The 27,071-nt window shown below is 38.3% G+C and overlaps 4 protein-coding genes across 4 annotated transcripts; 1 reads left to right on the forward strand and 3 right to left on the reverse strand.

Annotated features, from left to right (window-relative positions):
* Window positions 1–1,910: 1,910 nt before the first annotated feature.
* On the reverse strand, window positions 1,911–3,471 carry GCK72_005703 (uncharacterized protein; the record flags this gene model as incomplete). Its single annotated transcript, XM_003102422.2, has 5 exons — window positions 1,911–2,055; window positions 2,101–2,263; window positions 2,915–2,973; window positions 3,020–3,345; window positions 3,400–3,471. The coding sequence occupies 5 exons, from the start codon at window positions 3,469–3,471 to the stop codon at window positions 1,911–1,913; spliced, it is 765 nt and encodes a 254-aa protein (XP_003102470.2).
* A 4,270-nt stretch (window positions 3,472–7,741) lies between these two features.
* GCK72_005704 (uncharacterized protein) lies at window positions 7,742–8,639 on the reverse strand (the record flags this gene model as incomplete). Its single annotated transcript, XM_003102484.2, has 3 exons — window positions 7,742–8,087; window positions 8,139–8,382; window positions 8,630–8,639. The coding sequence occupies 3 exons, from the start codon at window positions 8,637–8,639 to the stop codon at window positions 7,742–7,744; spliced, it is 600 nt and encodes a 199-aa protein (XP_003102532.2).
* A 13,888-nt stretch (window positions 8,640–22,527) lies between these two features.
* On the forward strand, window positions 22,528–24,712 carry GCK72_005705 (uncharacterized protein; the record flags this gene model as incomplete). Its single annotated transcript, XM_053725298.1, has 9 exons — window positions 22,528–22,630; window positions 22,684–22,827; window positions 22,888–22,988; window positions 23,037–23,351; window positions 23,410–23,511; window positions 23,560–23,661; window positions 23,706–23,771; window positions 23,820–23,909; window positions 24,596–24,712. The coding sequence occupies 9 exons, from the start codon at window positions 22,528–22,530 to the stop codon at window positions 24,710–24,712; spliced, it is 1,140 nt and encodes a 379-aa protein (XP_053589492.1).
* A 725-nt stretch (window positions 24,713–25,437) lies between these two features.
* Window positions 25,438–26,045, reverse strand: GCK72_005706 (uncharacterized protein; the record flags this gene model as incomplete). The annotated part of the gene is made up of 2 exons (XM_053725299.1): window positions 25,438–25,572; window positions 25,728–26,045. The coding sequence occupies 2 exons, from the start codon at window positions 26,043–26,045 to the stop codon at window positions 25,438–25,440; spliced, it is 453 nt and encodes a 150-aa protein (XP_053589493.1).
* Window positions 26,046–27,071: the final 1,026 nt, after the last annotated feature.

The raw sequence follows: 27,071 nt of genomic DNA on the forward strand, positions 1-27,071 counted from the left end.
AATGACTTGAGATGGAAGTTGTTGAATACATTATTTATGAACAACACATCAGATTTGATTCCAGGTATTAATGAGACAGGATGAGGTTCATTCACAAAGGATTAGGTTGGGAAAAAAAGCAGACAGAGAAACATAAACATTGTTATAACCAGCCAGGCATGCCCATTCTAATCCCATTGTAACTAATTCGAGAGCTTTGTTGAGTGAAGTAACTCAACAGTGTTAATCACGTAGATTGATGTCATTCTTCAGTGCATGGAATCAAAATGAACCGAGAAGAAATAGAGGACAATTGAGGGATTATCAGAAAAAAACTAAATGTTTTCCACTTCAAAAAGGGAACAAGCCTTGTATTCAAATGAAAATCAATATAAAGACAATTTTCGTCAATCATTGGAACAACGGTTTACAGTTATAAATGTATATTATGTACTCTCTCTCTCTCGCTTCTCCGCTTTCTGAAGTTGAAAGCTATAGCACCTGGTATATTTTGTCTTCTTAATGTGATTGAATCAAAATGTCGTTCAGCACAAGTATTTAAAAAACAATACGGCCCGCTATCGGAAAGTTAAGAAAATTTGCAGATTACTGAAAATCCTTATCAATTGCAAAGAAAGCTGACTTAGGGAAAAAATCCAGGTCGCATGCATCTGATAAGTTAAGAAACTTAAAGGATTCGTAAGGGTCGGGACCTTGGCAAAACAGAGATTTGAATCAGCTCTGGAATTCGCAGATAAAGATTAACTTTTCTTTTGAGATTATTCCGCGCTTTGCTCGCGGATAACAGCACATTGTTTAGAAAACACCACAACTCCGTATGCCAAGAGGCAAGACATTTCCAGTGCCTCCCAATTCGTTACTCGGAGCTTCAAAATATTCATTAACAATAGGAATAACTAATAGATGATGAAGTCACATCCGTGTGAAAAACTCGATGTGTTACATTAAAGTTTAATCAACTGGACAGGACAGTACCGAATTGAATAAACGGGTTGAAACAGTCATCATAAAGGGAATTTTAATTTTGTGGGAATAGTAAAAAGTCGGTCCGATGCTGAATCTAATTTTCCCATTTAATTCACTTGTCGGTTTCTTTTCGCTGAACACTCGTTCATCTACTACTTTTCATCGCTTTAATTTTCGAGTGAACATCAAAAAGAACCGATGACACTGGACGCATCTGTTCTTTCTCTCCGCTTCTTTCAATTTCATCTAAACTCTCTCACAACACAATGGCGGTGGGGTCTTTCAACTGGTGGTTAGGTAGTCCACTTTCACATACCACGAAACCGAAGAGTCCCTCATCGAAATTCACCAGGATAATCGAGAAAGGAAAGGACGATTGAAATCATTGTGAATGGTGAATGGTGTGATGGGCGCAAAAGAACCAGTTTTTTGTCCACCAAACAGTGTCGCAAAATGTGTCATAAATCGCAATGATTTGAACGACTACTTTTTGTCCCAAGCCAATTGAAGCAGGACCAGATTCCTACTGAGAACCTCCAGCGAGATACACAACACAACTTATTCAGATACAAAGAAATAGCCCCTACTCTTCATTAAAATATCAAATTCAACCGAAACCACTTGTCCCTTCGATTGTCGGCAACAACAATGATTTGTATTATGTCTGAGAATTCAATCGCACCGCGACAGCAATCAGTACAGCTGCGTTGGGTGGCATATAGATGAATGGGTTCTTTCCATAACACCTCATTTCAAACGTCGTTTGCCGCATCATGTTTCATGTACTCCGCTTGACAGCAAACCCTTTGACCCAATTGAGACCAATGATTGATAGAAAACTAGTAGGAAATTTCAAACAAAATAAAACATACCATACACAAGGATGATGAAGATGGGGAGCCATAGAACATGAGTCATAGAACTGATGAGTGCACTTGACAGTTTTAGAAGTCTCCAGCTTCAATAGGGCGACGGGAACGGCGAGAAGTAACAGTGGTCTTTTTAGCCGGCGGAGAACGAGGAGACGAGACGAGAGCACTGTCGGAAACAGACGATTGAGCAGACTTCGGTATGTTCGGTGGGACGAATCTGGAAAGAGAATGCTCCGACGACTAATCAAACCGGTCGACTAACCTTAAGGGCCGTTTTGGAGCTCCCTTGTTGTTGTTTCCTAGTTTTATTCCACGCTTTTCTTTCTGCGTTGCGAAGTTTGAGTCGATTGAAATGGAACGGCTCATCAAGACCGTGCCAGATGCCGGGAGTGTTTCACTACGACGCTTGCGAACCGGCATGTAGTCTGAAATACCGATTTTGTACATAATCGAAGTCGGAGTCGGGGAATTCATACGTAATGCGCCCTTGACATTGAAAAACTGAACGCTCTTATCAAGATGTTCACAGCGGTGAGGTGAAAAAAAAACAAAGTACAGAACCTATTCACGTAATACTGTTATTGCAATATGAATGAGTTAGAGGCAACGATAATTATTACGCTATTATTACGGTAATCCACTGCCAATAATATTATAGAAATGTCTTGCTCTCAATAGCGTTTTCAAATACTGTGGCATCTACAATAAGGGAATCAAATTATCGTATCGTTTTTTTATAGATCTTTACGCTTGATCACGCCAATTTACTTGCAATTCGTAACTCGCTTAATTCAGCCTGGAGCAGCTGTTCTTTTCTCGAATTTCGTAGAGGTTTGCATAACTTGACATAACCCATCATCACGGAAGAAAAATGATCGATGAACCGTCGAAAGGTCAACTGTCTCGCATTTAGTTATGAGAACGTATTAAATAGTATAGACGCAGACAAGGACTGCTCGGGTAACAAAGGTTCAAACTGTTGAAAAAATAAACAATTGATAAGAGCAGGCACAGTTCCAATTTTTCAGCGTTAAAAACGTTTCGGTTCGTAAAATGATTAGAAGATTTTAACTTACTCGTCAGCTTAGTTTGCTTCAACGTATCCACTTCCTGTTGGTTCTTGGCACTGGACGATCTAAGCAAATTTGATTGAAAAGAATTATTAGATCTGAAAATCGCACCTAGTAACCGGTTTTATGTATTCTTCGATTTCGTGAGAAGTTGATGCAAGCAACAACTGTGGCTCACTTGGTTCAACAACAAATAAGGGCTCTTCCGGAGCCTCTAGGGTGTCTGACACCGGGGAAACATCCCGTCTTGTTATGGTTTTTCGAGTGCGAATGGTTTTCTCTCGGTAAAATTCTGGAACATCGGAAGCGGGGATCGACACAAAATCGATGTCTCCCTCAGCTCCAACGAGCGGAACCCCACCAGCAAAGTCGAAGTTCCATTTGCGGGATTCCTCTCTGTACATCCGCTGCAGGCTATTGTCAAGTTTCCGAGTAACCTGTAATTTTTTAAATGTATTTTAACTAGTAAATAATATAATTGTTTCGGTTACCTCTCCTGGTTCTGGTCTCCCGAAGAGACTTCTAGCCGCCTTTCGTTTCGAGTCGCCGGTTGCTGTCGCCATATTTGGTGCTTCGTCTCTGGAATAAATAGTTGATAAGAAAATAGAAAAACGGTACGATACAAGAGAAAAGTGCGGTAAAACGCACATTTGGAATCGAAAAGAAAGAAGAAAAACAGGGCGCACCGACGGCAAATCGATCGATTAAGCGGCGAAAAGTGTGAAGAGTGTCGAGAGAAGCGAGGCGAAAGTGAGTTGCGAAATGAATGGCGGGGAACAAAGAAATTGAAAAACGATGCCAGCGCGGCAAATTCACGGAAAAATGTTTTTTTTGTTCCAAACCGCGTAAAAATTTTAACTCTTCGAAGCTGCCGCTTCGACTACCAGATTATCAGTGGAGCATGAATGACTGCATGGAATAAAAGTTAGGCCAACTACCCAATTATTATTTCTAGGATCCAGCTGGGACAGGCTGGTGGCAGAAATAGTTTTAGTTCAAAGGCTTCGGAACTTGGTTGAAGGAAAATCTAAAGATCTGCGGGTGGTCTTCATAAATCTCGACCGCCAGTCGGAGAGGGAGGTGGTTAGGCGCTTATCGGGAAGTTTAATCGCTGTCATAAAAGTGAGAAAAGAATAGAAAACTTGCTGGATAAGGTGGTTTAGTCCTATATTCGAACTTCTAAAAGTTTCATGAAAAAAAATCCATTCTGGAGAGCTCCAAGAAGAATAGGATTATCGATTTGTGTTTATAGTAGCCTGAAATTATCTTAATTGAGAAATATGTTGTTGTATCGAATACTTTAAAATAGGCTCCAACATTTCTTCTTTTTCAGTTAAAACACTAGACCGACTGATTATATGTATACATCGTTAATGTGACCTCGGTCACTGTCTCACAGACACTTTTTCGTTTCCTCTTCTTATAATCATCATTATTTCTCGTGGCTTCTGACAGCTGTTGCGCATCTCGACTTCATATTCATACCGACACTCTTATGCACTGTTACGTCATTTTCTGCCATCCACCTGCCGACAACTGGAGATCGAACCAGTTCATTCCTCTCCATTTTCCGGAAGAAACGTATCGGATCGAATGAACAGTTGGTGTATCGTTCAAGTGGGGGACAATTTGGTGGAATGTCAATTAGGATAAGTGACCGATTAGGTGGCAATAAGTAGGCAACACGTGTGCACAGAAGGTCTATGTCAACTGTTGCCAGTCTGTAAAGTAGTCTGTTTCAATACATTTTGAAACAAATTGGTTTCAACAAATGTTCATTTCATGGTGTTTCTCCCCCATAGAAATTGAATCAAACCAACACATTTCGATTCTTTTTCACCCCCATGCACATTCTGATAATCGTAAAAACTTCGAAGATGGGGGTATTGGCCGTATGCCAGCTCCGTCCGATAACCATTTTAGTCGACTTGACTGCCGTAAACCTGTCAAACTGTCAAAAAACTCAATTGTGTACACATGACCAGAAAAGTAGAAGTTGACATAGTTTCTTTTCTCTTGCACACTGGCAAAAATGTTGTATTTCATGTACTCTTTATCAGAAAAACTACTTTACTCTCGCTCTCCTCCCGAGGACTCTACTCCTTCATTATCTTCAGAATTGAAAAATTATAGAGACTGTATCAAATTTGCATACGTATACGATTAGTAGAGCGAGACGGGCGGTCAATCAGAAAGAAACTTTTGAAGAAGTGCCGAGATGGGATTCTGGAGGAAAAAGAGAAAGTCTGATGGGATTGTGAATTGATTCTCACTGACATAGTGTTTCATGTCAATTATTCAAAGGTAGCCGATTTATAAGGATACAGTAATCCACGAATAACCTAATTTGTAGGCGAAGGGACAAGATACAGTATCTCTATGGTAAAAGCACCATTATTATCTATTTGCTAACACAAGTTGGATAGAAAGGAAACTTTCCACGAAGAAAAGCCGCATTTTAATTATAGGAGAAACACCAAAAAAACCCAGCAGAATATGTTCACTGTAACCCTCTTCTTATTCTGCCTCATTTCAACGCCTTAACGCCAACACCCTCATCAATCAAAATCCGCTTGTCGGAAAGAAAGAACATCGTAAATTATTAGGTGCTCCTCTCTTTCTTCGCTCATCGTCTGTTTCTATACATCAAATGTCGCCGTGTTCTATCTTCTGCCGCCTGTTTTAATTAAAACCGAAACACACCGTAACCCAGAGAGACTGCAGACAATGTTTGCGCATATTGCAATCTAATTAGGTCCGTCTATGGGTATTCCGATGATTTATGTACTGACTTGACCGGTCCAACACAAGGGTGTTCCCTTGTGTATTCTATCAAAAGAGACTGAGCGCCGACATTCAATTTGCATACGGTTCTGGGTCCGCGTTTATGATGAATAAAAACGGAAGCCGAAAGAATACATCTGCCTTTTTTATGCCTTGTAGGCAGCCGGTTTGTATAGATAATATTGATGTGTGTGTGCATGCAAAAAGAAGCCGCTGACAGACAATTGTCAAAACATAAAGACCTTTCATCTTTCCGTTCTATTTGGAATGCTTTTCAATTGAGCATTTACTTTAAGTCTTTTCTAGTACCTGTCACTCTAAGCTTTAGTTGTTCCTTAAAACATATTTTCTTTTCCTTCCCTTACAAACACGACAAGAACATTTTCTTATCACTGCTTTCCAATGAACAAAGGTTCTCCAACGTCATCATTTTCTATCTGATAACTGATTTTAATTCTTGGCACAACGCCAAACTGTGTCATGTCGCGTGTTTCATTGGAAGTCTATAAACTTGAAGGATTGATGGGCGACTTCTGGATCCTCAAAATCTCATAAAACCGTCAAATTAACTGTGTGGCGCGACCGTAAATCAGGCGTCACTTTATCGACAACCTCGTTTTCTCACTCTGTTTTCTAAATTGCAATTGGTACCAGATGGGTGAGGAACAGATTGCGAGATGAACTGTTCCAAAACGTTTAAGGGTGTATTTGACACATCTGTGCATACATAGGTCCCTTCCTCTATTCTATGTCTGGACTCTCTCAACATTCTTCACACTTACGATACAATGTGTGAGTACGAGGAGAAGAAGGGATAGATTGCATTCGGACCATGTCGCACTCTTGAACCGGACAACAGAGGTCAGCTCGCGGAGATCGAGAGATGGCATGTGGACGCTAATCCTTGAGAGGGTTATTCAACTCACTATTGTTCAGCAGACATACCTATTCAGAGAATATTCAATGAAAAGAATGAATTAAAAGGTGAAGGGTTGACAGGATTTCAGTTTGAATTTGAAAGCTTATTCTTCATTTGGAATGTAGATGATTTCGATAGTTCTACAAGTTTGAAGATTCTTTTTCGCCAGAAATACTGAACATAGTTTGCTCGAGAGGCATCTAAACATTGTGGGAGTTTCCCAACTTTTCGGACCCATTATTTCTCTTCAACCTTGGACCGTGGTGCTAAATTGAATAACCCATTACTCAAACCACAAGAAGCTCCTTCCTTCTCTATACACGTCACATAAATTCTTCGTTCCCCTTCATCGATCATCGAATTCTGATCCCGGAGAGGGGCGCCAGTGCCCTCCACTCCACGTAATAGCCCTCCCGTTCGTCTTCTTTCCACTCCACATGTGCCTCTGTACCACTCGGAGATTCAATGCAAACCGCAATAAAAAAAGTCCGTTCCAAGGTCTTCTCGGGGCACCATTTCTGCAGTTTGAGTACCAAATAGACCATGAGAGAAGTCATATTGACGATGTACTCTCTCGAAAGTTATGCAAGAAGATTTATTAAGCAAGAGGTGATGGTCCATTAAGTTTGGGAGAGAAATTGATATGATGAGTTGCTATTATGTAACTGAGAGAGTAATCAAACATCTCTCTCACTCTCTCTCTCTTTCTCATTTTTCATGAATTTCAAAGAATCGAACAATGTGAATCGGCTGGCAGCAAAAAAAAGAATCCACGCAATTCATTGCGCAACATCTGTAATCCGCAGGTGCTACTCATTTTCACACCCTTTTTCTAATTTAAATTAATCTAAAAAGTGGAATTCAAAACTACAGATTTGGATAATTATTAAATCGGTTTATTTTCTTGTTGTTTGAAACAAATGGCCATGGGATTAAAGTTAAAGATAACTTCCAGAAATGGGGTACAGAAGTGGATCACAGGGATTTCGGGAAAAATAAAAATATTTTAAGGGGGATGGGATGGAATGACTAGTTCAACAATAAAGAGAACACAAAACAAAGAGATAATCAAATGATTAGATTCAACCCGTGAGAATGGGCAAATGAAGCAACTATCAGAAGATAACCTCTTAGTACGGTGAACGGGTGCTGACGGTTGGACGACGGGATTTCGGAGAGTAGATCACATTCTTCGGTGAAATCTTGTTGGGTGACAATGAGATCTTCTTCCGGGAAACAGTCATGTAATCCGTGATCTTCTGGACACGCTTCATTGGAGACTTTCTCGGAGTTGGGGGTTCCCGGAACTGCCATTTCTTCGGCTCTTCTTCATCTTCAAACGAGCTGTTGTGATCGAGCAATGAGTGATCCTCCTTATCAGAAGTACTCGGGGAGCTCAATGGAGTCAGAGTTGTGGAGCTGATGTCTAAAGTTGAGATGGTAGACATCGAGGTGTCAACAGTGATGAATTTGGCTCTGAAAAACGATAAAGATAAGAAATTGAAACTCGTTATTGAATTATTTTACCTGTAGAAGTCAGGAACATAGTTCGCTGGCAAACAATCGTAGATGAAATCCGATTGAAGGGATGGAAGAGGTTGCTCGCGTTCGAAGTCGAATCCCCATTTCTGGCTTTCCTGCTCTCTCATACGCTTGCAAGCTTTATCAAGCCATTCCCGGGTCCTGGAACGTTGTTCCGGAGTCGGACGTCCGAAAAGACAACGACGAGCAGATGACATTCCAGTGGCTGTTGGAAACAGAATGAGACTAGCTGAAAGAATGAAAAGTTTAGAAAATGAGTCAAGGTAAAAAATACGGTAAGTGAGGAGAAAAAGGAGAAGCTGAGATAAAGAGTACGAAACAAAATGGAAGGATAGAGAGTAATTGCTCTCAAGCGAGACGCCCTCCCGTCACGAACACATACATTTGAATATATCCATCGGAGGAAAAGAGAGGGAGAGACCCGCCTCCCTCTTTCCACGAGAAGAAGAAGAGAGGGGAGGAGTCATAAGCGTTACCCGGAGGCATCGAGTGTAATAGGGGGTTAGAAGAGGTGGCCCGAGGTCAGCAGTCGGATAAAAGAAGGGACCAAACAAATACGTATATACTATGCGCAATGTCTGGTCGCACCGAACGGCACCACTTCGGCGGGGGACCGGCGGATCAGATTACTTTTAACAGATACCGGGGCTCTTTTTCGGACGGACCGAAAGTTGATAGAAGAAAAAAGAAGAAGGGAAAAGCATAAACAGTCGGGAACTTCTGAGAAAGGGAATACGAGAGGAGATCTGATGAGAGAGTAACAGAGATGAAGAGCAGACCGGAAGAAGCTTCAAGAAGAAGATGATTGATTACGGTTATAACAAGGATATTTTGAACCAATTAGTTCTTGTTTTTATCGATTGTAGAGATGCACTTCATTTTTTAACCTAATGTCAGAAATCAAAACTGCAAATTCTTTTGTTTTCGGATTCAGTTTCAGAAGTGTGGATACACACGAATTTTCTGCTAAAATATCTGATTAAATCTTACTAATGTACTCAACAATTTCTTAATTACGGGTACCAGATGAGAGGATATGAAGATTAGCAATGGTGTGTAAAAAGATTCGAAGCTAATGTCAGGAGTCTGTAGGAAGAGTTGGTCAACGGACGCAATCCCCATTCCACGAGAAAGATTACACAAAAGTTATACGAATGATGACTTTCTGGAAACCAATGTCAGAAGTGATTCATACATTTTCCATTAGCTCACTTTGTCATTTTTGGTCCATTTTATACAATGTTTACACTTGATTGCAATGTGTCATTCGTGTTACAAAAACATTTTCCCATCCGGTTCTTCTTCTTGCTCTCTCCATTCTTATACTTGGACACCTTGGTACCGGATGGTGGTACGACTATGACTAATTGGATAAACAAATAGAATGAATTTGTGGAAGAAGAACGGGAGAAGACGAGTACAAGTATATACAATAGGATGACGAAGAAGACAAGGTGTATAGTTGAGAAGAGTGAAATGATAGGAAGAAGCGGTGATAGCAACAATAACAACCACGAGGAGAAGACGAGGCGGAAAGAGTGATACTGTACAAGAGCTCTGTACAAACAGGGCGGTCTCGAGTGGAAAGATAGTTGACCCTTGAAGGGGAATAGTCAACAAATGAGGAGACGATGATCATGTTGTTACTTGTGATTAGGGTCGAGAACAGACAGTAAGACGTCTGACAAGCGGAAACTTTCAAAGAGAAACAGAAAAACACAGGTGGGGTACTAGTATCTTTGCTCTTCTGATACGCGATTATAAAGTTCTTAAGAAATATACGAACCTCAAAAGAGAGGATGATTCATGTATGAACTATTAGCACGGCACGCATCTTACAACCGCGCTCTATCGAAACTTATGAAAATTGTGTGCGAAGGTGAGAGACTCAGAGAAAAAGACACATTTTTCAAGGGGATTTCGGTGGAGCGCAGTTGTAACAACTGTACCGAGCTAATAACAGCCGCGAAGCTTCAAACTGAAATCCAGCCATTTGTCAGTAGAAGCAACCAACCGGGTGCTCTAAATCGAGGATATTGCACCAAGAAACGAGCATCTGTCCCGAATGGTTGAGAGAAGAAGGAGAAGGATATGTGTGCGTAGAGTGGTTGTAACGAAGGAGAGAAAGCTTATGGAAGAGAGCCAGATGTTTGAGAGAAAATAGGGAGGGAAGGGAGAGGATCGAGAACAACCACAACAAAAAATTATGTAGCACGTAATTATGAAATCCATTTAGACCAGTAGAGATATATCAAGCTGGTTTAAGGCAGGTAATGAGGAAAAGGTGAATGGAATGAGGAATGGGGGAGGAGAAGCCAGGAGTTATCTACAACCCCTGGATTCATAAAACATATAGAAGCTGGGGGAAATATAAGCGAGGATAATGAGAGAAAAAGAAAATAGACATGTGTCAAACCTTCTCGAGACTGAATACGTAGTGCAGATAATAGATTGATATCACTTTCCTTTACCTCCCAGTCAAAAGTCGAATTCATTTAGTACCTCCTCCAAATGAACATTTCCCATAACACAACGGCGGTTAGGTACAAGGAGAAAACAGAACGAAATGCGAGAGACAGACGGCTCGTCTCATCTACACTTCGCTCCGCCCATTTTTCCGTTTCGACGCCGCCCTCCGCTAGAGGGTTGGCACTCTGCCAAGAAAAAGATAGTGTAGAAGACTGAGAGACGCAGAGCAATTCTATCGTCCCTCCCGCCAACACCCTGATCATCGCAACTTTCGTGTTACTTCGTTGGTGTGAGTGAAGCATGAAAATAGTACGAGAATGAAGAGGAAAATGGTGACTCTGGCGTGAAAAGTTTGATAAGATTACTCCTATCGTTACAATAATTTTGGGTAATAATGTAACACCTTTCCATTTTGTTTTACTCAATTTCTACTATAAGCTTATCAGTTGGAGGTTTTTAAATTGGTAAGAAAACGGAATTGAGTTTTTTGGTGGTCGGTGACTGTACACATTTCAGGACGATATAAGAAAGTTGTGAAAGGAGAAAAGGGGGGAAGAACGAAAAGAAGAAGGAGGAATATTGACTGTCGACCTGCAAGTTGCTCTTATCAGGAATTGAGTTGAACAATGCTCCAAAAATAAGACATAAAGAGAAAGAGAGGAATGATAGTTCTTGGAGGAAAGGGAGGAGACACGTCATTCTGAAGGGGACTGTTGTCGGTTGTTGCAGTCAAGATGGGTGAAAAACAAAAATGTTTCGGGAAAATAGTACAGCTGAAATTAGGAAATATTTCATTTTGGAATTCAGTCAGAGGTTATGGAAATAGAGTTTTTGGGTATTGTTAGGTTGAATAGATACTGTAGATGGTTTGGAATATATTTCTCTAGAGCATTCAATCTACAGTAACCTAATGAATTGAACTCTTTCAGAGCACGATCCGATTCATATTCCTGAATCTTCTAGATCTCTTCCATAGAGCTGATTCGTCATTCTAACTTTCTCTTAGTACTTTGATACTACATTCTCCCTTTCACTTAACTACCCCTTCCGTGTTTGTTTCATCATTCAACCTTCTTATCTTCTCGTTGAAATCTCAAACACTTCTTGTGAGTACACCACCTAAAAAACCGACCAATTCATCATCATCTTCATCAGAGAATTGAAATTTTCTACGAAATACCGATCATATGATTTCAAAAATGAGTGAAACGGGTTCCAAATCTCCTGAATAAGGAGGAAACGGTTTCTAAGTCTGACACAAACAAACAACTTTGAATAGGAAGAAGCTGCTTCATCTCATCCGTTGACACCGTTTTTCCCGCTCAGATCCTCATGAAAGATCTCATGAAAAATTGGGAAGAAAAACAAAAACATTCCATCGGCAACATGGTGGTGAACACATGTGGAAAGTAGGGTAACTAGGAGGAGAGAATAAAGGAAATAAATAAAATGCGAAAAGTAATTTCTTTTGTCTTTCGGAGGTTCCGAACCACTTGTGCTACTAGAAAAGAAACTAATTCCGATAGGAACGACTTGATGGAAATTAATTGGAAATAGAGTGAAACATTACAGGAAAATCGGTTCACAGTTTTGGTTCAGAGAGGAAGGTGGATCATGAGGTGAGATGAATACATCACAATGAATATTCTTGCAGTGAAAACGGAGCAGGCGCTACAGTATACTTGTTATAAAGAAGATGAATAAATCGAAATCTTCAAATTTTCCCAGAACCTCCATACTCATAACCTTCTCAAAGATGACCGCAACTACTTGACCTTCTCATCTATTTTTCTTCAGAAGTACACATTCTCATGTCATTTCATATTACTCTCATCGTGTCCTACTTTTTTCCATTTTAGTTTTTTAAATGATAATCTCATAATCTTAATCGTGTTCGTAGAACCTTCCAAAAAACGACTGTGTTCAAAATTTCTGTAACCACAGTTCTCATTCACAACATTTCCCATTCTCGAAATTCTCTCCCATGTGGAGTTTTTTTTCGAATTCAATCATTTCGCGCCACGCGAATCGAAATTGAAAAAAACCTGTCCACCTTCACTTTTGGCGCCAAAAAAATTTCGACAAAATTTCTCTTTCTTTGTCCCATTATTTCGTTTTCACATGTGTGAGGTGAGTGCGCAAGAAACAAAAACAGCAGGGCGAAATGGTCATTTTCGCGCAGCTGATCATGGCGATTGGCATGATGCCAACAGAAGAGAAAAATGCAACATGTGATCACTTCGAAACAAGGGATGATGAAGTTTTTGGTGATGATGGCGAAGCCAGATGTTGCCATTTTGGCGATTAGGGACTAGAAATTTGCTCAAACTGGATAGTACAGTATCTAAAAGTTCGTATGAAAGGTTTTTACCAGTCAAAGGTCATGAAAATATTGAACAAAGCCATGGAACACCCAGGAATTCCTTGAAAGATATCAGGGTCTTAATTTTTTAAATTAGTGAAATTAGAGAACTAGAACTCAATTTCACCAGATTTCCCAAATGAAACCTCCATCTTCACCCATTCCCGAAAATTGAAGTTGATTACAGTATCCAAGATCTGGAAACGCTTTTGCCCTATTTGAACTAAATCGTCCTTCACAGAATCATCTCTGAATCATTGAGATTCTCATGAGAAGCAATGCATACCTATCCTAAATCTTCATTGACAAAAACGAGAGAAAATGTCATCGTTTGGCAACCATTGGCATCTCTTTTGCCACCATTTTCCCATTCAATTCCGCCCGCAATCCGACCGGTTCTACTCATTTCCAAAACGATCGACGCCCAAAAACCGCCATTGACAAAAAACAATTTTTAAATTTCCGTCGCCCATTTTTTTGGCGGGTGAAACTTGAAATTTGGTGTGTTTATAAGGAGTATTCAATGATCTGATGAGGTTGTTGGAAAGGGCAAAGACTGCCGAGATGGAAAACAACCTATTTGATGAATATTTGAAAATTCAAACAAGTAGGGAGGTGGAAGTTGAAAATGATATATTCTGATGTAAGACGATTTTGGTCTGAAACACTTTCTGTATCCTACTTTAGCTCGAGTGTTTGATCTAACCATATTTCAGACTTTTCGAATCGAAACTGAGTAAATATCTGGGAATTTTAATTATGTTACTTATGTTTCAACATTCCAAGTTTCTCAGTAGTTCCAAAATTCAAATCTGTTGTTCCTGAATCTCCATTACTACCTCCCTTCCATTCTCCCTACACGAGTCTTTAGGTACTTCTCCGTTACACCATAAATATGCAAATGTTGAAGCCAAAGAAGGAAAGAAGCGTGTCAACAATAAACACGGAAATTTGCATATTCATTTTTATTGCAAATGGATGGGAACATGGTAACGAGAAGGTAACTAACGAGAGTCTCTTATCAATAAAACGAAAAAAATCGAGAGAGTAAGAAATGGGTAAACGACCATTTCGAGGAGTTTATGAAGATATAAAATAGAGAATGGGTGGGATAAGAATATAAAAATGTAGAACGTATCGGTAGGACAGTATCTCGTAAAAAACAGAGGAGAGGAAGAGGGAGATGAATTTGAATTTGTTTCGGAGAAGCATGGGAACACTCGTTTCAGATCTAGGAAACTAGAGGAAGTCAGGGGACACATAATTAGTTCCAAAGAGGAAAGCTCCGAGACATGAAGTTACGAAATTACTTTTTCTCACTTGAGCAATACTATTCACTCTGGCTCTATACCATCTTTCATTCTTCCAAACTAAAATAAACTATTTTCAATATGAATTCAATATCTTGAATTATCTGAAACACCCCTCACGGTAGAGACTGTTGACCTACAAACTCTCTTGTTGGGGTTTCAAATTTCAAGAGATTCTCGATGAGATAACCGGAACAGAAACGTCAAAATTTGTCGGTCGGTTGAGTGTCTTCACTAATTCGAAGCATCGGTGATTGGTATCTTTCAATTCTTCTCCTCCTACGCCTATTCGCATATCTCCTCAATAATCGGACGGACTGCCGACACAAAAATTGAGTTATGGGTGACAACACACGAAGAATTTGAAAATTGAGATGAGAGGAGAGAAGAAGGAGATGTAATTGACGAGAATTTCAATGAGAAGAATCAACATGACCCCCTTATGAATGCTCTTCTTTATGTTTGGAATGTCCAATTTCGAAGTGAGAAGAGGAACACTTCAAAAAAGTGGTGAAATGGACATTGAGAGGGGAGCCAACAGGTGCAGGGACCTCGAACGGAACAAAAAGAAGTTGCGCAAGAGCATAATGGGATAGAGAATGAGAGAGGGGGATGTGGGAATGGTGAGAATAAAGAGAAATGAGAAAAAGCCGATTTGGGTTACGGTAGAGGTGTGGACTCTCTATTTAGAGAATGAGGATGTTCAAAAAACAAAACGGTTTTGGAACTACCAGTTATATCGATACAGGGTTTTAAAACAGTATATTTTCAAGGATTTCCGTTCCGGATAGGAAGGAAAGACCCCACGAGAAGAGTGTTCGAGACATTCATCACGAATAGTACAAATTTTATTTCTCGATGAAAGGTTTCACCAGCTGTGGAACACCTGACAAACACCTGGGCTTTTCGTGACTAACTCTCATTTCTTTAATTGGTACCCTCTAGCAAAAGGGCTTGTATACTTCAAAAGAATGTCCATTTAACACTCAAAAAAGAAAAAACCGAAATGGATAAGCATCTTCCGAACAACGACAAATGACTTTGATGATGACTTGTTCAAACAAATCTGCCGCCGTTTTTTGATTATAAAAACGGCAAAAAACGACTATGTTGTCCTTGGAGGAACGGTTTGTCGGCATACTTGGCACGGCGCCAGAAGTCTCTTCAAATGAGAATGAGATAAATTCATTTTGTCATCGGAAAGAAGACGAGTGAAGAGGTATTACCAATCAGAGCGCGGCTTTTCGAGATTTTTATCTGAGGATTCTGACGGTGGAATGACCTTAAGATGAGGACTATGATAGCGGTTAGGCCTATTGCGTGATGAAAATGCAATCGGTAAAAAAGAGAATCGCCGGTTGAATAAGAAGACGGTAGATACAAAAACAGTATGAGAGAGGGGATGTATGGGAGGGTTTTAGTTTGAATCAGGCAACAGTAGTCTAGGAGAAAATGAAGAACTTTCTGAGTTTTGACTTTGTCTTTTGAATAGATTTTCAAGAACCACCGAGATTACCTTTTAAAAGTCAGATTACGGTAGCTACAGTAAATGAACCAACAGTGGAGGAATTCCAAAGAAATAAGAGTAAATTCCAGAATCAGTAATAATTCTCCAATATTCACAAGTTTTGGACAAAATTGTAACAGTTACTGACTTCCTGATTCACCCGAAAACCAGTTTCACATAGAAAGAGCACGTTGTAATAGTGTCAAGTGGTCTTTTCAATTTTACACATGTTTCAGGCAACGAAATCAATTTTTTAGGTAAAACATATGCCTGGAAGGAGGTTATCATTCGACACACTCTTATCATTCGCCTCCAGAAACTGTTTCTCTTTTCTTTTTTTTCTTTTTCTGATTCCTTGTTTGTTCTTTTTCTTTCTGTTCTCAATTTCTTTTAATTATGATTTCCGAGTCTCTTCAGATAGGAAAATTGCGCCAAAACTCTGTGTAACTACAATACAAAACTATTTGTGAGAGAGGGAATGAGAACAACAAAGAAAATATCGGTGGCAAAATGTTTTTTGGAGAAGAAAGAAGCTGGACGGTAGACGGAACGGAGGGGTCAAGGAGGCATTCGGCACACTCATGTTTGGAAATGAAATATAAATATTTCATGTGTCAGGGGGTGAAACATTTCGAGTGTGGGTCAGAAAGCGAAAATAGTAGTATCATATGAGGAGTTGATCACTTATTTAAGTGATCATTCGCTTCCCAAAAAATGCACAAGTAATTGTCAGAAGTCTCTATAATTAAACTTTCAGACAATTTTTAATTTGGCTTGAACTGATCTGAACGAACAGAACGAAAATATCATCGAGTTGTATTATCCCGGATTGTTTTTACAATGTTGCTCCATCGAGAATTGAGAATACACCGAATTAGAATTGAAGAAGAAAACAGTAAAAAGTTAGTAACTATCCACCGTTTTGAGCTGATAGAATGTAGTAATCTGAAAATCGGGCTTTGTTCAACTCCGCATTATTCCATATGAAACATTCGAGAGAATTTCAGACAATAGGGTATCAAATATACCTAACTTATTGCTGCCTATGCCAGATTAAAATGAGTTTTCCCATTTCTCTTCAGTTAAACCAACTCCGGTATTCCAAACCGAGAAACACTTTCTTGAATTCAACAAAACCTTTTTATTTTTTCAAAAGCGGGTCAAGTTGACATCTCGATTACGGTAATTAACCCATCGAACATTTCACCCTTTCCTGGTAGTACAAGACCACGAATCGCCCATTTTGTGACCATTAACTCGTCTGTATAACATCAGCTCCTTCTTCGATTGACATGTGTCAACAATCACATTATTCCCAATTTTTCTTCCTTTTGTCATCCATTTCTTTTCATTCTATTTGCAGTGAACATCGTTCTTTTCTTGGTTTACTGTAGATGGTATGTAAATGGAGTGTTTGCACAGTTCAATTTACATTTTATTGGGAAAAAAAAACGACATGTTCACGATAGAATAACGATGTCGAGATGAGAAAAAAACGAATGGAATGTCAAGAAAAGAAGGGATCTTGTGAAATAAATGTACAGTAATACCAACTTCTTCCAAATCTTCTCATCAGATCTATCCTCAAAAACCAACTTTCCGATTCCACGCAATCAGATCTTATAAAATAAAATGAAAAAAGTCGGTGACTTCAAAAATGCGGCAAATCGGGTAGTGCCCTTGACATGTGGTTTTTGGCATCGAATTTTGGAATCTGAGAATTTAGAAAAAGAACATGAAAAAAGAGAAGAGATTATAATCAAAATGTCACTTCGAATAAAAGTTTTTGGTGGTTTTCTGAAGTGTATGAAGAGAGTTTGTGGTGGGAAAATGGGACTATAAGGAAACCATTTGAATAGGTTTCAGGTGTTGAGTTATGAAAAGCCAGATTACATACACGTTTGTGAAGAAAATCAGAGAGGCAAAGAAAATGTGAAATACAGTAACACCTTGTCTGAAGACGTAGTTATGAGGAAGTATAATTAACTACTCAACAGGAAGTCTCCAAAACGAAGGCTCACCTCAATCAAGACTATCCTGAATCAAAATGAATTTATAACGTCCAAATCAGTTTGTTTCTTTTCCTGGCGCAAATCTAACTCATTGAACTTCTTCTCCGAAAACAAAATTTGAATATTCTGAAATCTATGAGATCTAGCTACTTCTATCTAAGTTGTTTCCGTTCTCTGTAATTAGAAACATTAATGATTTGTCATAGCTATTAGAAATAAACTTTCAAAGTCATCCCAAAACTGGTATCCAACACTTTCAGATAAAAATTCGTTCCAAAAATCCTTTGTTTTTCAATTCATTTTTGGAACTCGTATAAAAACTAAATTTATAAAGAGGAAAGACAAAAAGAAAAAACACATTTGAGCTGATTGACTGACATAATCAACTGGAATATCCATTCATTAGATCTAATTTGGTTTTGTTTTGTGTACGCTAAAATGAAAAACGAATTAGAACGACCCACTCGCTTCCTGGGCCTTATAATTGTCACTACATTCTGGAAAAGGTCAGAACCAGAAAATGGGAAATCTAATATTTCGAATCACATGACTTTTTCTCTTTCAATCATCACTTGAACTCGAAAAATGAAACAAGGAAGATCTGACAAAAGTTCGAAGGGTTTTGTGGCAACAGGATTGTCTATAATTCATCGTGTCTCCACCCCTTCATTCTTCCTTTTTCTTTCATCTGAAACCCAGAAATCCTTGGAGCAAAGACCTACCTTCCTTCCTCGTTTTTTCCTACCCTTCACCTCATTTTTCTCACCTTTTTTATTGTTTCGGGTACGCATAACAAATAGGTCGAAAGACACTTTTTCTTCTCTTTCCAGCCGGACACAAAACGAGAAGGCCTTCCTTTTTTCCTTCTTTCGACGCCCGCCTCCTTTTTGTGCTCATTTGATTTGTAGCTTTTCAAGTGGCTTTTTTGAAACCCAAATTGTTTTCGAGAAACGAAAACTAAACTAAAAAACCTTTTTCCTCTTGTCTATTCTTCCAGAAAGTCACAAAACAACACAATTTTCCATTTCACTGATCTAACTCTGAATAAACGGTTTATTTCCATTGTCAGCCATTAAATTATTCAAAACTAAAGAGGTTGTACCTAAAAAGTACTCAGACTATTACCACTCTAATTCTGTTTAATTTTTCATGACATTGTATTTTATTTGTGTTATAGTAAAAAGAGTATTTCTAGTAAAAAGTCTAGTAAAAAGAGTATTTTCTGAAGTGGAAGAGTCGAAAAATTCGCTCTCAGAGTGCATATTTATCTCCTTTGATTCGCTTTACTGGCACTTATTCGAATGTTTTTCGCATGTAGAGTACCAGAAAAAATGGACTCCCGCGAGAGAAACCAAAAGGTTTTGTTCGTTCACTTTTCAATCTGGGTTATCACTTTTCTCTAGCTATTTGCTTGAACTAGAGAATCCTGAAGTCATATCCATGTCATATCCATGTCAAGTTATATGTAGATTATGGAGCGTGCGGAATTTTTCGTAGTACCCTCTCGATTTCTACATCGATTGTGGAAACTTTGAATTTTGCAAAAAGTCATTCAGATTCCTCCAAACGTCTGTGACCTTATCCTTTTTGCGTCACAACTTTTGCACTTTATTTTCGGAACGGCACCACCCATAACGTTATTTTTCTTCCATTAGTATTCCCAATGGTATCTGAAAAGATGGAGAGTGCAGGAAGAACACGTTTTTCCCTTTCTAAAATACAATTTCCCCTTTTTCGAATTTGAAATATTGTGTACTTTAATATGAATCCTTTATTTCTTGTTGGCACTAACATCTGAAATCTCCTATTCAAGCTACATGCAAAGATCTTTCAACTTATGACTTTCCCATAACTTGACCTCTCTTCCTTGATCTTTCCTTTGACCTTTTCCTTGTTTCCATCTGTAAAATCCTCCTCCGCTTCTTCTTTTTCTTTCTAACTCTTCATTCTTCTATTTTCTTCATAACCACTTCACACTCTTTTTCTCTTCACCTCTACTTCGATTCTACTTTTCGACATCTTCTTCTTCTACTTCTTTTTCTTCTTTTCTGCTGCACATTTGCATAGAATTAAACGGACTTTCGACGACAAGAGAAGGAGGAGCAAAAAGAAATTCGGAAGAGCAACACAGCTTCTTCGCCCTCTGAATAAACGGGATTAGAGTATGTGGCAAAGGTTATTCTTCCAATAACTTCCTTTTTCATTTCTCATTCACTTTTTCATGACTACAGTAATATTTTTTTGAATCTTATGAGTGTCATGTGAGATTTTCTCGAAGAAAACGTTGTATGCTGCTGAGACACTGAAATTTCAGATTTGAACTAGGAAGTATAGATTCCAATTGTTGTCGGAATAATTTTATGTTCAAAATACTTGTTATCCCAGATAAAGAAAATCTGAAAGTTAACCCAAAAATAACCTTAGAAGTACGTAAAACTGGTATCGAGTGTTTTGGACTGTATATAAAACTGAAATGTTTTTGGTATCTTCGATATTCTTGTATAGACACAAGATAGAGTTTATGATACATGTCTCGTCTACAATATTTGTGTTTCTAGAGTACGAGAAACGTATTCTTTTGTTTTTATAAACAACTTCAATATTTGATTTCTGATTATCTTGAATCCACGTTTAGCATACTTCAATTAGCTCATAGATCAAGAGAATTTGAAAGAAGTAGCCACTATTTTATCCCAAAAGAAGAGAAAAAGAAAGAAATTTGAACTTTGAAGTGGAATACAAAAGAGAATGAGGAACTTGGGAGATGTTTCATGTTTCTTGAGTGAGTGCATAAATCGGATGGAGCATTATTTCTTCCTTCCAAAAAACTTTCATCTGACTTTTCCAATTTGCTTGTTTATAACGTGAGACTGATTTCTTCTAAAAAGTCCAAGTTTCGTTGAAAATCAAAACTCAAAACTCAAAACTTTGCTTCATGTTAAAATCTAGAATATCGAACCTTCCTTGTTCTTGTCAAATGTTCCAATCTCTCCTTATTTCTTCTTGTTTTCTAAAAATGATTGACAAGAAGATGTTTGAAAATGATTTGAGTGAGAAGCAGACTTATTCAGATCTTTGCTCATTTTTATTTTCACGACGAATACTCAATGTATCAATAGACAAATGGTTGTGAAGTTCATTCTTTTTCTGGTTTTGAAATCATTCCGAATACACTTATTTTCTGTCCACGAGAACTTGTCATTTACACTCAATTCATACGTTTATCTTCTTTTTTTTCGAAAAAATAAGAGTGATTCGTTGTTTGAAATAAGGAAAAGCATTGTAATTCTATGAAATTTTTGAATTCGAGATTCAATATTTGACCACTACTAAAGTTCGAACAGTTTCAGTATGAAATAACAATAATGAAATAGTAAGTGTAGATTTTCCTACGAAATCATAAATATTCCAAGCTGAAATAGAATCCTATAGTATAGTAATACAAAAAGATGCATCAGACTTTTCCGGTTGATCGTTTTTTGTCTGCAATGAAAAAAAAACCAGAGATCCGATTATTATTTCCAGTTAAGATATTTTTCCGTAACTCCGATGACCTTTGTCATCCGAATTCCGATGTCTGTGTCCACTTCGGCGCCAAAAAGATTCCGCGTCGAAGCTCCGAGATTTTTGAAAGAAACTCTGACACATGTCTAACTCTCCTGTCTACATATACACTTTTCGATTCGACACACAATTCAATTTCAGAGTCTCTTTTCCGCCCCCTATCATCATAGTCATCATCATCATCGTTTTGTGCTCGTTGGAGCCGCCCATTTCTCCCTTTTCTCTTTTTTTGTGCTCCTTCTCCTTATTTCCACCCAAAAAGTTCGTCTTGATCGCGCACTTTTTGGGAGAACGAAAAGGGAAAGGGAGAATCATCTTCTCTAAATTTTTCTTTAATAGAAATGTGATCATAGACATCAAAAATTAGTCATTCTCAGAATGTCCTATCGTTTCGTTTTCTTTCATTCTAGAAGTTGATCCTTTCATCCCAAATTCTGGAGTTTCACGAGAGAGAGGGGGAACGAAAAGAACGATTGACACACACAGAAGTTGACCAAAATAAAAGAAAAAGCTGTGAAATTTTAATAGTTTTTCAAAGCAAAAACAAACCGCTCCTTTCTCTTTCCAATCCGGATTTTCCTGTGCCAAAAAGGTCCAGACAGACAAATCCACAAACCAACAAGTACTTTTTTCTCCTCCCGTTTTGTTCTTCTTTTTACTTTTTTCTCTTAAAGTTTCTCACTTTTTCGGAGTCAGATCTCTAATAATTTGGAACGGAAGATTAGATTTTCCACTGTTTCTTCGCGAAATCAAATTTTGAAAACTTTTGAAAATCAACTAACCCCTCTCACTCCCTTTTCCCTTTTTCTGTTCGATGATCTTCTGGAAAAAAAAACGAACTTTTGAATGTTGTATATTGAATTGAAGTCTAAAAAATGTTGTGGTATAAGATGAAATCTGTGGTGCAATCAAACTGCAATTCACTCCTCTCATAACCTCTTCGTTTTCTGATATCCCAAGGGACTATCCCTTCCGTCCTTCTTCTTCGTCTTCTCTATTTTCTCTTCATTTTTGCGATAGACTCTTTGATATAAAATGCAGCTGCAATCCCTTCCTTCTATTGTCTCCATACATTATTCGTCATCTCGATTCGTTTTCTTTTCAATTATTAATTTGTTTAGTTACAGATGAGCTAAACTTTCAACAAAGCATGCAAGAAAAATGTCGTTTAATTGGATTTTCAATCGGAATCCATCTTCTGATCACACTAATTTTATGTTCAGATGCCACTGCAGACGATCGATTTCATATAGGTTTTGAGTGAAAGGTAGATTTAGAACGGAGTCTCAAAATTATGTTCTTGTAGGTACAATTGCAAATCGAGGATCATTTGCTTACGAACATTTAAGATATGCAATCGATCGATGGAATACAGAGCATGGTGCACATACACAGATCAAATTTTCGATTGTTTCTCCAATTCGATATGATAACAATTATGAAGAAAGAAGTGAGTTGGTGGCTGCTGAAACTTTGTAACTGTAAAAATGACAATAAAAATTACTTTCAGTGTGTGAAATCATGCAGCAAGGTATCGTTGCGGTTGTTTTATCAAATGAAGAAAGTGAACAAGACTCTCAACTCATCAAATCTATGTGCCATTATTTCAATGTGAGTTTTCAGTTACTCGTTTCTTAAAATTTATTGAATTCTTCTCAGATCCCGTGTCTTTCTCTCCAATCAACATCTCTTCGTGATTCCATTTCTGATTTTGTCACTCTCCTTGGTCCATCTCGTGGAGCAGGAGCAAGGGCAACCAGTGAATTTCTCGATTCGATGAGATGGACTGGGTTCTTGTTAGCTTATCAGCATGGATCAGATCTGGAAGATCTCTCACCTTTGATGCAATACAAACAGATTGCTGATACTGGTGGACGAAGAATTCATATAAAAGTTAGGAGGCTTCCAAACAATACAGATGATTATGAACCATTTTTAAAATATGTGAAGACTAGACTGAAACAAACTAATATTGTGAGTTTTTTTATTTTTCAAAGAAGAAGTTGCACAAAACAACTTTTCTTTGTTCCAGATAATTCACTCGAATAATATAACAGTCCTATACAATCTCCTTCAACAAGCCCGTGGTCTGAATATGGCAGAACCTCCATTCTCTTATGTTTTCACTAATACAGTAAGCAACAGAAATACAGGCATATTTTCTAAATTTTCTGAATTTCAGGACTTGTCACTTCTGGAAGACTTTCTGAACAATATGTACGGTGCATCGTTTCACTGTAATATAACTGGATTGCAGTTGGTAAAGAATGATCCAATGATGAAAGTGAGTGCTAAAGGAAATTTTAGTTTCAAATAAAGATCTTTCAGACCCAACTGGCACTGACTTCAGAAGCAGTTTATGTAGTAGGAATGGCAATCTATCGAATGAGAGAAGTATCGGCTTTTTCTCCCTGAATTTCTGTAATACCTTTTGAATTTTAGCTTGGCCATGCTCCCCGTCAATCGGCAGTGATGTGTGATTCGCATGACATTTGGTCGGATGGTCGAATAATGAATGAGGGAATTCGAAAGGTAATTCTCGAATAATACCACAACAATTTTCTCCTTTTGTGTGTCCTTCAAGTTCTCTTTCAAATCCGCAAACAACTGGGCATAGAAACCGTCTCTTCTTCTTCTTTTTCATTCCTCTTGATCCTTCAAACTTGTCTTTTCTATTCTTTTCAATTGTAAAAAGAGAAGAGGGATGAAGAATAAAAAAGAAGGAAGTTCTTTTGAAGACGTACGGATTACTGTATTTGTTGAAACTATTAAAGAATGAGAATACATTCGCTTCGTTTACGGATGTGTGAATGTAGAAAGTTCGCAAAAGCAATCGAGTGGACATTGCGTGATCTTTCGGAACGGACATGACACATTTTTAATAACTGCTGCAACTAGAGGACATTACTGACTAGGTTATGGATAATAATGGTTACTTTGAATCATCAAATTATGAATACATAGTACTGGAAACCTGGGATTTCTTTCTGGACACATGCACAGTTATGAAAGCAAACGAGATAGTATGTCAGAGTTTCAGAAAAAAATGATACAAAAATCATTAGAAACACTAAAAATCTAATTGAGTGTCCACAGGTCTCATAGAAAATTATTTAATTTGTTATTCTTTAGTCCCGTTAAAATCAAAACTTGAATTCTGGTCTCTCTTCAAATTTCCAAGTATCCACAATACGATTTTTGCAATATTGCGATTTCAGTTGAAACTACGTAACCAATTAACCGGAGACGTGCAATTCAAATCAAATGGAGAACGAGACGACATCATGTACCACGGCGTTGGACGCATCAACTCACAGTTTGTAAAGGTAAGTTGAGGATCAAGAGGCAGGAAATGAGATCTAATTGATAAAACCGGTTTATGAAGAAGTTTTCAAACCAATTGAAAAGTAAATAGTCTGGAACACAATCGGGAAACAATTATTTGAGATTTGATAAGAGAAAGAATGGAAGGGTCATCAGAGATATGTTCTATGATCTATTAGTTGAAGAGACCTTGATCTTCGTTGACGTTTTATCGCACTTTACGTCAAAACGGGAAACGAATTGAGAGAAATACAGTCTCAAGAATTTCAAATGAATTGAAACTGATCAAAGAAACTTCAAATGGTTTCTGAAGATTTTCTGATGGATCTCATCCTCGAAGATGTCTTTCTTTCTGACTTCACCCACTCAACAACGTTACTAAATTCCACTGTCCACTTGTTCCAAACCGTTTTTTAAACCTCGAGCACTTTCATTTCGACGCAAAAACTTGTGTACTTATAGACGCAAACAAACAGGTTGTACAAGTTTGTGTCAACTCTACCGATCATCCATTCATCTATATACACATATTTGTACGAATATTCTAGTTTTTATGTGTTTTGTCGGTGTCACTTTTTAGTTATTGAAAAGGATTTCGAGAACATCACGATGTTTTATTATATAATTAGAGCTCCAAAAAAAGAAAAAGGAGGGAATCAATCTAATGAGAACGACGAAGAGAGCGAGTGAGTTGATGTGGGTATTTACAAAAAGAGAAATGTTTTAAGTTGTTGGCTTATTGTCCTTGGGCCTTCTCGAGCTCAGCCTTGACGTTGGCTGGGAGGGAGTTGAGGTAAGCTTGGATCTTTTGTCCCTTGGCTTGAACAGAGAGGGATGAATCGTTGGAGATGGCGGTGAGATCAGTGTCAGCCTGTAATAGATTAGAGGATTAGGCGGATGTTACTCAATTTGATTCACTTTCACTTTTGGAAACTACACAGCTAACAAAAATCTGACAGGTTTACCTGCTACTAGTTTTTTCACTGAATACCTACGGTTACATTAATCTTTTGTGAGATCTCTTACCTTCTTGGCGGCTGGAGAGAAGTTGGCAACAGCAGCTTGATGAGCAGCCTCGGCTTGTCCTTGTTGTCCCTTGATGAACTTTTGGAAGTCAGCCCAATCAGCAGCGACCTTTCCTCCTTGAGTGGTAACCCAGGCGGAGACCTTGGCGTCGAGAGCAGACTCAGTCAAATGACCGTTAGCTTGGATGAGTTGTTGGAAGCTCTGGAGTTGAGCTGGAGTAGCATTACGGAGGAATGGTGGAACATCTTGTCCGGCTGGTTGTCCGTAAACGGAGACAGCGGCGACGGCGAGAAGAGCGAAAATGGCAAGACGGCACATTTTAGAAGGAATTAAAATCAGAAGAAGTAGAAGACGACTGATGAGGATTCCCCAACAGAAATAGTCGCTTTTATACCGTCAACGCACACTATCTTGTCTCTGTGCCGCCCTTTCGCTCCGCCCACACGTCAGATCATAGATGAGAGAGTTGAGAGACGCAGTCAGAGACAGAGTGTTCGCTGAAGTTGGCTAGTTTCCTGAGGGAGAAAATCGCTGAATTTGAGACTTTTCAAGAGAATAAAGAGAGGAAATGAAGTGACGAATTGTTTTGATTTTTCGATTGGAACAGAAGTTATAGACGTCACTAATTTGCGAAACTCTTGAGAAGAGGCAATTCGAAAAAATTTGGATTACAATTCAGAAATTAGATGGCATGAAATGGGAGTCGTTAAAATGTAGTTTTTAGGAGAATCTTGATAGAAACTTCACCAGAAAATACTGAAACTCACTTCGCAGTTGTGTTTCAGACATGAATCACAAGTCACGTCAAAATAAGTGTGAATCTCGTTTCTCTAAATTTATTATTCATTTGCAAACTGTATCAGAGCAGTTTTTCTGTATCTCCGGAATCTAATCGAAATGAACCTTAAAATTCTGAGTCCTCCTGAAACATCATTCCAATGTTTGAAAATCAATTCTCTGCCCTTGCATCCCATCATACCAGAACACCTATAAAATTTTACAAAACCGAGATGTACTCTGTAATTTCATATGTTGAATCCTGGTAAAATGCCCTTTTCCCTATTTTTTTTATCATTACCAGTTTCTTCTCCTTTTTTCCCTTTTAACTTGTCATCAATTTGATACATCTGACCTTTCGAAACACTCATCTTTTCTCTTCTTCGTCTGACTTTTACACTTCTTCCGATGACATCATCCTTCTTATTTCAAAGCTTATCACGGTCAGAATAGGTGAAAATTGAAACAATAACTGTTGTTTGTACAACCTTGAACTCATTTTCTTCTTCTCAATTCATTATTCACCCGATCTCGTTGTGATTATTATCATCTTCAGTTTTTCTCAAA

Source organism: Caenorhabditis remanei, chromosome II (assembly GCF_010183535.1).
Source record: "Caenorhabditis remanei strain PX506 chromosome II, whole genome shotgun sequence".
In the NCBI taxonomy this organism is placed as follows: Eukaryota; Metazoa; Nematoda; class Chromadorea; order Rhabditida; family Rhabditidae; genus Caenorhabditis; species Caenorhabditis remanei.